Source organism: Neopelma chrysocephalum, unplaced genomic scaffold (assembly GCF_003984885.1).
Source record: "Neopelma chrysocephalum unplaced genomic scaffold, ASM398488v2 Primary Assembly neopelma1_232, whole genome shotgun sequence".
NCBI lineage: Eukaryota > Metazoa > Chordata > Aves > Passeriformes > Pipridae > Neopelma > Neopelma chrysocephalum.
Window position 1 is genome coordinate 43,652 of NW_020897894.1, and position 10,574 is coordinate 54,225.

The 10,574-nt window shown below is 58.8% G+C and overlaps 1 protein-coding gene across 2 annotated transcripts; it reads left to right on the forward strand.

Moving 5' to 3' along the window:
- The first annotated feature begins 283 nt into the window (after positions 1-283).
- On the forward strand, positions 284-9,506 carry PIWIL2 (piwi like RNA-mediated gene silencing 2). 2 transcript variants are annotated; one of them, XM_027703507.1, is made up of 19 exons: positions 284-395; positions 476-577; positions 811-928; positions 1,018-1,139; positions 1,247-1,327; positions 1,537-1,650; positions 1,766-1,954; positions 2,150-2,234; positions 2,334-2,420; positions 2,539-2,679; positions 2,760-2,873; positions 3,755-3,943; positions 4,342-4,443; positions 4,532-4,651; positions 4,872-4,960; positions 5,235-5,340; positions 6,322-6,575; positions 7,345-7,452; positions 8,564-8,720. In XM_027703507.1, the coding sequence occupies exons 3-19, from the start codon at positions 845-847 to the stop codon at positions 8,718-8,720; spliced, it is 2,142 nt and encodes a 713-aa protein (XP_027559308.1). In that variant the 5' UTR covers positions 284-395; positions 476-577; positions 811-844. The 2 variants fall into 2 exon arrangements, with proteins under 2 accessions (XP_027559308.1, XP_027559309.1); XM_027703508.1 differs by having other exon boundaries at positions 285-396; positions 466-577; positions 8,564-9,506.
- Positions 9,507-10,574: the final 1,068 nt, after the last annotated feature.

Here is a 10,574-nt window from a genome sequence, read left to right on the forward strand (position 1 = left end):
CCTTCCAGTGGCTCCATCACCCACCCTGGTGACGGGGGCTGGGGGACCCTCTACCAGTGACACCCCTGGCGTGATCACCCCCCTTCCTGCCCCACGCCCTCGGTGCTACATTGCCAGGGCCACCTCTGTGTTTTGTCCCCAAAACCGGCTCTTTTGAGCCACTCCCCCCCTCAGGCTGGTGTGGGGCAGGAATTGGGGGGAGGAATTTTGGGGGACACCTGGGCACCCCCAGCGTGTCCCCAGCGTGCCAGGGCTCACCCCTGCCCGCCCGGGGGTCGCAGGATCCGGTGGCAAGGCCGAGGGGACGCGCCGCCCACCCGCCCTGGAGGAGCCACCGCTGTGCCCACCACCCCGAGCTCACTCGGCCCCCTGCGCCCCCCCAGGAGCCCCCAGCCGTGAGTGGCAGCCCCAGCCCCGCGTTTTGGGGGGGGTCCAGGTGCTGCTGGGTCGTCCCTGACCCCGTGTCCCTCCCCAGGGCCCCCCCGGGCTCGAAGGGACCCGCCGTCCTCCTGGGGCTGAACTTGGTGAGGATCCACTGCCAGAACGAAGTTGTCTACCAGTACCATGTGACCTTCAGGTACTGGGGGGTTAATGGGGGGGCCCCGCAGCCCCTCGGGGGTCCCCCACAGCCCCTCGAGAAGGGGGTGTCCCCAGGCAGAGCTCTCCGTGTCCCGAGTGCTATGAGATGGGGTGCCCGGTGCAGCAAAGCAAAGAGCTCCGGGATTTCCCCCTCAGGGGGGATTCCAGGGGGGGCTGAGCGGGGTCTGGGGTGGGGACAGGGGAGGGAGAAAAGCCCCTGTGTGTCCCCAGCCCCGAGGTGGAGTGCAGGAACACACGCTTTGCCATGCTGAAGGAGCAGCACGCTGTCACTGGGGACGTGTTGGCCTTCGACGGCTCCATCCTCTTCCTGCCCATCCACATTCCCAAGGTAAGGGGGGGCTTGTCTTAGCCCAGGTGCCCCCCCCCAGGCCTCCAGCCCTTGTTTTGGGTGGGAGAACCCCCCCTCTTGCCCCACAGGTCAGTGTGAAGGCTCAGAGGAAGGGTAATGGGGAGGAGGTTTCCATCACCATCCAGATGACCAAGGTCCTGGAGGCCAGCTCGGATCTCTGCATCCCCTTTTACAACGTGGTTTTCCGGAGGTGGGAGACCAAGGAGACCCTCCCTGAGCTCCAGGGAGGAAACTTTCCTCCCCCTCCTGCCTGCCAAGCCTGACCCAGTCCTACTTTTCCTGCTTTTCCTTCCTTAGGGTGATGAAAATCTTAAACATGAGCCTTGTTGGGAGACATTTCTTCGAGCCTGCCCAGGCCACCACCTTGCATAAACACGGGTGGGTGCCAGGGACATCCCAGTTTCCCCGGCAGCCTGGAAATTGGGAAGTTTTCCCAGGTCAGCTCTGGCTGGCCTGACCTCGGAGCAGCTGTTTTCCGAAGCTGGGAGCTGGGAAACAAATCCCTGTGCATTTTGGGTGTTCCTTGGCTCCTGGAGCAGCTCTAGATTAACCCTGGTGCTGTTGGGCATCTTTCCCTGTGGATACAGCCTCCAGATTTGGCCAGGATACGCCGTCAGCATCCGGAAGAAGGACGGCGGGCTCTTCCTCATGGTGGATTCCATCCACAAAATCATCCGCAGCGAGTCCGTCCTGAGCGTGATGTAAGAGGAGCGGGAAAGAATCCCGGGAGGCTTCAGGGATGTGGAAAGGGTGTTTATTTTTGGGATGGCACGGGCAGGCAGCATTCCACGGGCCGTCTCTCTCCTCATTTCCCAGGCAAACAATCCACTCCCAGAGCCAGAAGACGTTCCAGGACGACTGCACCAAGGAGCTGGTGGGCAGCGTGGTCATCACCCGCTACAACAACCGCACCTACCGGGTCGACGACATCGACTGGGACAAGACCCCCAGGGACACTTTCACCCTGGCCAGCGGGGAGGAAATCACCTTCGTGGAGTACTACAGGTGAGGATGGATCATCCCTCGGGATTGGGAAGGGCTCGATGCCCGCTGCTGGGTGAGCAGGAGCAGGGAGGTCTCGCCCGATGCCACCTCCCTGCCCATGGCAGGGGGTTGGAACTGGGTGGTTTTTAAGGTCCCTTCCAACCCAAACCATTCCAGGATTTCGTGATTGTGCTGTTTGTTGGGGTTTTTTTCCAGCAAAACCTACGGGATCACCATCAGGGATCTGGACCAGCCGCTGCTCATCCACAGGCCCAAGGAAAAACAGACGGTGGACAGGAAGGTGAGCTGGGCACAGAGAATCCACAGTCTGTCCTGGACTCCTGGGGAGGGCAGGGACTCCCAGCCCCTGGAATGCTGAGGGTGCCTGTCCCCTCTGCAGCGTCAGCTGGACATGGTGGTGCTGGTGCCAGAGCTCACCTTCCTGACCGGGCTGCCCGACCTGCAGAAGAACAGCCGGACGCTGAAGGTCAGAGCCTGTCCCATCCCACCATCCCTGCTTTTCCCCAGCTGGCAGTGCCCGCTTTGGGGAGCTGCCGGGGGGTAACTCCGAGCCCCCCCATCACGCCTGGGGACTGCCCCTGCAGGAGGTGATGTGGGAGATGATGCAGAGCCCCCGGCAGCACTACCTGCGCCTCACCGGCCTCCTGCGCCAGATCCGCGACAGCCCGGAGGCCTCCCGGGAGCTGGAACGCTGGGGGCTGCACCTGGACATGGATATCTGCAGGGTGAGGCTCTCAGGGGGTGCCAGGCTCCCTGCCTTCCCCCCCCGGGAACGGGGGCAGCCCTGGATTCCTGCTCTGTCCAGACCCAGGGTCACATCCTGCCCTCGGAGCGGATCAACCTCCGGCACCGCTCCTTCTTCCCCGAGGAGGACCTGAGCTGGCACAGGGAGGTGACCAAGGAGGTGTCCATCTCGGCGGTGAGCCCACCACGGGAACAGCCTGCCCTTGTCTGGGAGCTGGCGTGGGTTTTCCTAAGCGCTGGCATTCCGGCTGAGCTGCCTCCAGCTCAAACCCTTCCCTTGTTTATGTTGGATTTGAGCTCCAGCCTGTTTTTCCGAAGGAGTTGGAGGTATGTGGTGGGTGGTGTCTGCTTTCCCGCCTCCTCCCGGGCTGGAGGAAGGCTTTCAGATGCAGGAATTCCATGCTGTGTGCTCCTGAGGTTCCTCTTGGGCTGCTTTCCCTCTCCCAAATTCCCCTCTGTGCTCCAGGTTCCTCTCTCCCAAATTCCCCTCTGTGCTCCAGGTTCCTCTTGGGCCACTTTTTCTCTCCTGAACTTCTCTCTGTTCTCCGTAGGTTCCTCCTCTCCCAAGTGGAAATGTGCTCCAGGTTCCTCTTGGGCCACTTACCTTTCCCAAATTCCCCTCTGTGCTCCAAGTTCCTCTTTGGCCACTTCCCTCTCTCAGATTCCTCTCTCCCAAATTCCCCTCTGTGCTGCAGGTTCCTCTTGGGCTGCTTCCCTTTCTGAAATTCCCCTCTGTGCTCCGAGTTCCTCTTGGGCTGCTTTCCTTTCCCAAATTCCCCTCTGTGCTTCCCAAGTTCCTCTCGGGCCACTTTCCCTCTCCCAGATTCCCCTCTGTGCTCCGTAGGTTCCTCCTCTCCCAAGTGGAAATGTGCTGGAGGTCCCTCTTGGGCTGCTTTCCCTCTCCCAAATTCCCCTCTCCCGAATTCCCCTCTGTGCTCCACGTCCCTCTGGGGCCACTTCCCCTCTCCCAAATGGGAATGTGCTGCAGGGCTTGGGAGCTGCACGACTGGGCGGGAACACGCCCGAAACACGGCCCATCCTCGCTTCTCTTCCCAGATCTCCATAAATTCCTGGCTCCTGGTGTATCCCAAGCGGCTGCAGCAGTTGGCCCAGGACCTGCTGGCAGCTGTGAGGAGCACCTGTGGGGCCATGGGAATGCAGGTGGGACAGCCCACGGTGCAGGAGCTGCGGGACGAGCGCATCGAGTCCTACGTCAAGAGCATCCGGAGCGGTTTGGGAAGCCAGGTGGGGAGGGGGGACGTTCCCAGGGGATCACCAGGCAGGTGGGAGCACAACTGGGATGGGAGCACCTGGAAGGGCTCAGCCTGGAAGGAAAGGAGGCTCAGGAGGGACTTTATTGCTCCCTAAAACTCCCTGGCAGGAGGGGAGAACCGGGGGGAGTCGGGCTCTGCTCCCAGGGAACAGGGGACAGGGGAGGCTCAGGTTGGACATCAGCAGGAATTTCCTCGTGGAAAAGGGCTGTCAGGCATTGGAAGGGGCTGCCCAGGGAGGTGGTGGAATCCCCACCCCTGGAGGTGTCCAAAAACCACGTGGGAACACGGGTTAGTGGTGGCGGCCTTAGGGTTTGACTCGGTGACCTCGGAGGGCTTTTCCAACCCGAACAATTCCACGATTCCTGGCAGGAAAAGGTGCAGCTGCTCGTGTGCATCACCCCCCGCAACCGGGACGACATGTACGGGGCCATCAAGAAGCTGTGCTGTGTCCAGGCCCCTGTGCCCTCCCAGGTGGGCCCAGCAGGGCAGGACCACCATTCCCGGGAAGCTCCGAGTGCTTTTCCAGCCTCGCTTTTCCACGTGTTTTCCCGCCCCGTAGGTCATCAACGCCCAGTCCCTCATGGGCCATCCCGGCAAGATCAGGAGCGTGGTCCAGAAAGTTCTGCTGCAGATCAACTGCAAGCTGGGAGGGCAGCTCTGGGGGGTTGACATCCCGCTGGTAAGGCAGGAAAACCCCTGGAAAAGGCCTGGGATGAGCTTGGAAGCTCCGAGGGGGTGAATTATTGTAGTCACGGGCTTCCCTCGCCGGCTGGAGAACTGGGGGTTGGATTCTCTTTGGAGCACGGGAGTCCCTCGCAGATGGAGGGATCCAAGCCTGGAGGTGTCTTGGCTTATCCCTAAATCCCACCTGGCTGGTTTTTTTTCCCCCCCTTTCCCAGAAACAGCTGATGGTTGTTGGCATGGACGTGCACCACAGCCGCAGCCAAGGGATGCGCTCCGTCATCGGCTTCGTGGCCAGTATGAACCAGTACGTGGAGTCCTGGGAGAGGGGGGGAAGGTGTTCCTCCGGCTCTGCCCTGGGAATCTGGCGGGATTCCACCCCAAAATCCCCTTCCTTGGACGGGAAGTGGGGCGAGGGTGATGCTTTTCCCGACCCACAAGGTCTTCGCCGGCGTGTTTGTGCTGGGAATCGCTGGGAAAAGGGCTGGGAATGCTGAGCTGGGGTTGTGCAACACCTCGGTGGACTTTGCCTGGTGACAGTGGGGGAGTTTTCCTGATGCTTGTTCCCATTCCATCCCCAGCATCCTCACCAAGTGGTTTTCCAGGGTGGTTTTCCAGATGCCCCACCAGGAGATCGCCGACAGCCTCCGGCTCTGCCTCTCCCAAGCCCTCCAGCGCTTCTACGAGGTGAGGCCAACAAAAAAAACCCCCACCAAACCCTCCCACGGTTTGATATTCCCTCAAAACAAGGGGAAAACACCCCAAACCTGCCGCTCTGGAGCTGGCAAAGCTCCCCAGCAGCCTTTGGACTGGATGTGGAGCCGGGACGGCTCATCCTTATCTCGGGAACGTGCGAAGCGGCCCCGGGGATTAGTTTGCACAGAGGGAAGTGCCACGTCCCGCCTCTGTCAGCACTGAAGGGCTCAGCCCTGGCCCTCGTCCCCACAGCGTGAGAAAAACAGCCTGGGACGAGGGCCAGGAGAAATCCCAGTGCTTGGGATTTGCCTGGAGAAGCTGTGGAAGTGTCCCAGGCTGGGTTGGAGCAGCCTGGGGATAGTGGGAGGTGTCCCTGCCCGTGGAACTGGATGATTTTAAGGTCCCTTCCAACCCAGAGCATCCCAGGGTTCTGTGATCCTGTTTTCCCAGCCCTCTGTGGGTGCTGGAGGAACAGCCCTGGGCACTGGGAGTTTGCTGGGCAGGAGGACCAAGGACACAGGGAATGGCTTCCCACTGCCAGAGGGCAGGGTTAGGTGGGATATTGGGAAGGAATTCCTGGCTCTGAGAGTGGGGAGGCCCTGGAATGGATTTCCCAGAGAAGCTGTGGCTGCCCCATCCCTGGAAGTGTCCCAGGCCAGGTTGGAGCAGCCTGGGCTAGTGGGAGGTGTCCCTGCCCGTGGAACTGGATGACTTTAAGGTCCCTTCCCACCCAGACCATTCTGAAATTCTGTGATTAGCACAAACACAGCTCTGTGCCCCCCCCCCAGCCCTCCCAAAACCCCACTCTGAGCTGCATTTTGGGGGGGGCTGAGCCTGGTCATGTCCTGATCTCCATCCCTGGGGACACAGCGAGCATCTCCCATCCAGGGAACGTTTTCCCACCCATCCCGTGCATATTGGGGGTGAAAAAACACCGAACTCTCCCCGTTTTTACCCTCCCAACCCTCCCAGTTGAACCACTCGCTGCCCATGAAGATCGTGGTGTATCGGGACGGGGTGTCCGACCCCCAGCTGGACACAGTGCTCAAATACGAGGTGCCCCAGATGCAGAAGAGCTTCAACACCTTCGAGAACTACCAGCCCAGCCTGGTGGTCATGGTGGTGCAGAAGCAAATCAGCACCAACTTCTACAGCATGACGGGAGAGGAGTTCACGTCCCCCCCGCCCGGCACCGTCCTCGACCACACCATCACCACCTCGGGCTGGTGAGTGGCACCCCCGGGGCTGGGGGAGGTGAAAAGGGGAGGAAAAACATCCTGGGAGGGGAGAAAAAAACTGCCCTGGGATGTGAAAAAATTCCAGGGGGGATAAAAATGGTGAAAATCACCCCCAGGAGCAAAAAAAACGGTGGTAGGAACACCCCAGGGTGCAAAAAAAACCACTCTGGGGGGTGAAATAACCAGCCCTGGGGTACAAAAAAATCGTTGTAGACACTCCAGGGTGCAAAAAGATGGTTGTAAAACCACCCTGGGGTGCAAAAAATCATTGTTAAAACACCCCAGGGTGCAAAAAAATGGTTGTAAGATCACTGCAGAGTGCAGAAAAAACCACCCTGGGGTGTGAAATAACCAGCCCTGGGGTGCAAAAAATCATTGTAGACACCCCAGGGTACAAAAAATTGGTTGTAAAATCCCCCCGGGTTACAAAAAAATCCCTGAGTGCAAAAAATTGGTGCAAAAACCCCCACCCCGGGGTGTAAAAAAAACCCCTGGGGTGCAAAAAATCATTGTCAAAACAACCCAGGTGCAAATAAATGGTTGTAAGATTACCCCAAGGTGCAAAAAAATCCGTGAGTGCAAAAAATTAGTGCAAAAACCCCCCACCCTGGGGTGTAAAAAAAAAAAACAAACCCGGGATGCAAAAAAAAAAGTGGTTGTAAAAACACCCCAGGGTGCAAAAAAAGACACTGTTGGGGGAAAAAGTCAAACAAAAAAAAAGAAATTGGGTTGTAGAAAGCCCTTTTTATACCCCCAGGGAGGATTTCTTCCTGCTGGCCCACAGCTCCAGGCAGGGCTGCAGCATCCCCACCCGCTACATCTGCATGTGGAACACGGCCAACCTGAGCCACGAGCACCTCCAGAGGTGAGGGAGGGGCCCAGAGCTCCCCAAAATCCCCCAGAGGGAAGGGCAGGGGTACCAGAGCTCCCCAAAATCCCCCAGAGGGAAGGGCAGAGGTCCCAGAGCTCCCCAAAATCCCCCCAGAGGGAAGGGCAGGGGTCCCAGAGCCCTCTGAGCACTTCCAGAGGTAAAGGGAATGGCCCAGAGACCCCCCAAAATCCTCCAGAGGGAAGGGCAGGGGGCCTGGAGTTCCCTGAGATCCTTCAGCCCCCCTCCCAAAATCCTGAAGGGATAAGGGCAAGGAGCCCAGAGGTCCTCAAAGTCCTGCAGGGGTAAGGGCAGGGGCCCCAGAGCTCCCCAAAATCCCCCAGAGGGAAGGGCAGGGGGGCCAAAGACCCCCAGTATCCTGCAGGAATAAGGGCAGGGGTCCCAGAGCCCTCTGAGCTCTTCCAGAGGTAAGGGAGGGTCCAGAGACCCCCCAAAAATCCTCCAGAGGGAAGGGCAGAGGCTCCTCAAAATCCTGCCCAGAGCCCTTCAAGCACCTCTGGAGGGAAGGGCAGGGGTCCCAGAGCCCCCCAAGACCCTACAGCCCCCCCAAAATCTGCAGAGGTAAGGGAGGGGGTTTGGAGTCCCCCCTTATCCTAAGACCCCCAAAATCCTGCAGAGGGAAGGGAGGGGGTTTGGAGTCCCCCCATATCTTACAGACCCTCAAAATCCTGCAGAGGGAAGGGCAGCTTTCCTGGAACCCCCCCCAATATCCTGCAGCCCCCCAGTGTCCTGCAGAGGGAAGGGCAGTCTTGTTTCAGCGTGAGGACCCCCCAAATTCGGGGTTTTTGGGTCAATCAGCCCCCTGGAGCGGGCAGGGGGGGCTGTGCAGGCACTGGGCTGAACCTGCTGGGTGAACTGGGTGAACTGGGAGGACGTGGATGAGGCAGAGGAGGCGGATCCCATCCCATCCCATCCCTCTGATGGCAGAGGTGACAGAGGACACTGTGTCACCCCGGGGTGGCCCAACCTTTGCCTCCTCCTCCAAGCGGGGAAGGAACACCCAGGTGGGAGCAGGTTTGGCCTCTGGGAGCAAATCCATCCTGCTGGGAATCACCAATCCCCCTTTTTTCTCCCTGTGTGTCCCCAGGCTGACCTTCAAGCTGTGCCACCTGTACTGGAACTGGCCGGGCACCGTCCGTGTGCCAGCTCCCTGTAAATATGCCCACAAGTTGGCATTCCTGGTGGGGCAGGTGCTGCACCACGAGCCCAGCGCCCACCTGAGCGAGCAGCTCTTCTTCCTCTAGCATTGCCGGGGCAGGAAAACCGGGATTGGGCCGGGAATTCTGCTCCCCAGCCGCCCACGCTGGGGGATCTTCCTGAATTCCCCGTTTTGTTGTTAATTTATTCCCGTTATTTATTGGTTTAAGGGTTGCAGTGTCGGTTTAAAGGACACTGGGGAGCGTCCCAGGGATGGGTTTTATCCCCATGGGGGTGAGTCCAAAGGAATATCCCCCTCTTTTCCAGTCCTCCCAGTAAAGGGGGGTGACTTAACGAGCCTCAGAGGTGCTGCTGCTCCCTCAGCTCGTCCCTGTGCAGGTGCTGATGTAAATCCCAAAGATTTGGGTTTTTTTTTCTTGTGTTTCCAGGGAGGTTTCAAGTTTTTCCTGTTTTTTTTTTTTGGTTTTTTTCCAAGGTGCTGTTGAACAAACCAGCCCCAGGTTTGGCTGGTTCTCCCGTCCTTGAGGAGTCACTGGTTTCTCAAGGAGAATTCTCTGTGCATCCAAGTCGTTGTCCCAAGGGGAAAGTTTTTGAGTTCTCACCTTTTTCAGGTGTTTTTTTTTTGCCTTAGTTCAGGAGTTGTTTGAGACCTTCGAGCCCGGGGCTGTGAGACCACAAAAAACAGCCTAAAACACCCCAAAAGACATGGATTTTGCCTCAAACCCCTCCTTGTGCATCCCCAGCGGGGATGGGGGTCCAGCAGGACGCTCCTCCCATCCTCTCCCCTCCCTTTTAATGCCAAAAAAGTTGGAATTCCTGAATTTTTTTGCCTTTGCTGTGACCAGTTTTTGGTTCTTTCCAATAAAACTGTTGCTGGCAGCTGCTCCTTCTTGGAGTGAGGGGGGTGGGTGACAGGGATGGGTCATTCCCCCTCATTCCCAGGGGATCCCGGGATGGAGAGGGGACACGGAGAGGGTTGGGGGGTCACAGCAGTGCTGTCACCCTGTGCCCCTGGTTAATCATTGATCCCTTTATCCCTGTTTATTTGCCGGTCCAGGCGGACTTTGGCAGCCCTGGCCCAGCCTGGGTTGGGATTTGGGAGCAAAACTTGGCTCGGGGGGGGTGCTGGAGGTGCTGGGACAAAGTGGGGGTGCAGGATGGGGGGTCCCTGCTCTTCTGGCTTTTTATATCCAGCTTTTTATACCCCAGCACTGCCTTCTCCCTGCCCTTACCGGCTCCTTGGCACAGGGAGAGGAGCCAGGACCACCCCTGGCTGCCAGGCTGGCAGGATTTGTCCCCCTCCCAAACCCCCCCAGCCCTTCCAAGGGGGTCCCTGAGATGCCCTGTCCCCTGGGGTGGGGGCTGTTTGGTGCTGTGTCCCCTTGGGAAGGTGTCCTGTGGCCCCAAAAGGTGTTTGGGATGGTGGTCTGAGGGATGTTCCGTAACCCCAAGGGTTATAGAACCCCCCCCGTGCCCCTGAGGGGTGTTTTGGGGGGGTTCTTGGGGTGCTCTGTGCCACTGAAGGGACGTTTAGGGGGGCTCCACGTGGTGCCTTGTGCCCCCGGGGTGGGTTTTTGGGTGGTCTTTGGGTGGTTTTTGGGGGTCCTGGGGTGGATTTTAGGGGGTTTTTTAGGTGGTTCTTGGGTGGTTTGGGGGGTCCTCGTCCCCCCAGATTTTTTTTTGGGGGGGTGGGTGATTTTTAGGGACCCTGGTCCCCCCAGATGTGTTTTTGGGAGGTTTTGGGATGTGGGTTTTGGGGGTCCAGTTCCCCCCAAGTGTTGTTTTAGGGGTCCCTGTCCCCCCAGATTTGTTTTTGGGTGTTTTATGGGTGGTTTTGGGGGGTCCAGGTGTGTTTTGGGGATGTTTTTGGGTGGTTGTGGGGTGTTTTTGGGAGTCCCGGGTGTGTTTTGGGGTGTTTTTGGGGGGTCCCGGGTATGGTT

Coding starts and splice junctions, on each gene's coding strand:
- PIWIL2 (XM_027703507.1), top strand. CDS start 845: ATGCTGAAGGAGCAGCACGCTGTCACTGGGGACGTGTTGGCCTTCGAC. Junction 1,651..1,765: donor GAGTCCGTCCTGAGCGTGAT/GTAAGAGGAGCG, acceptor CTCATTTCCCAG/GCAAACAATCCACTCCCAGA. Junction 2,235..2,333: donor AACAGACGGTGGACAGGAAG/GTGAGCTGGGCA, acceptor TCCCCTCTGCAG/CGTCAGCTGGACATGGTGGT.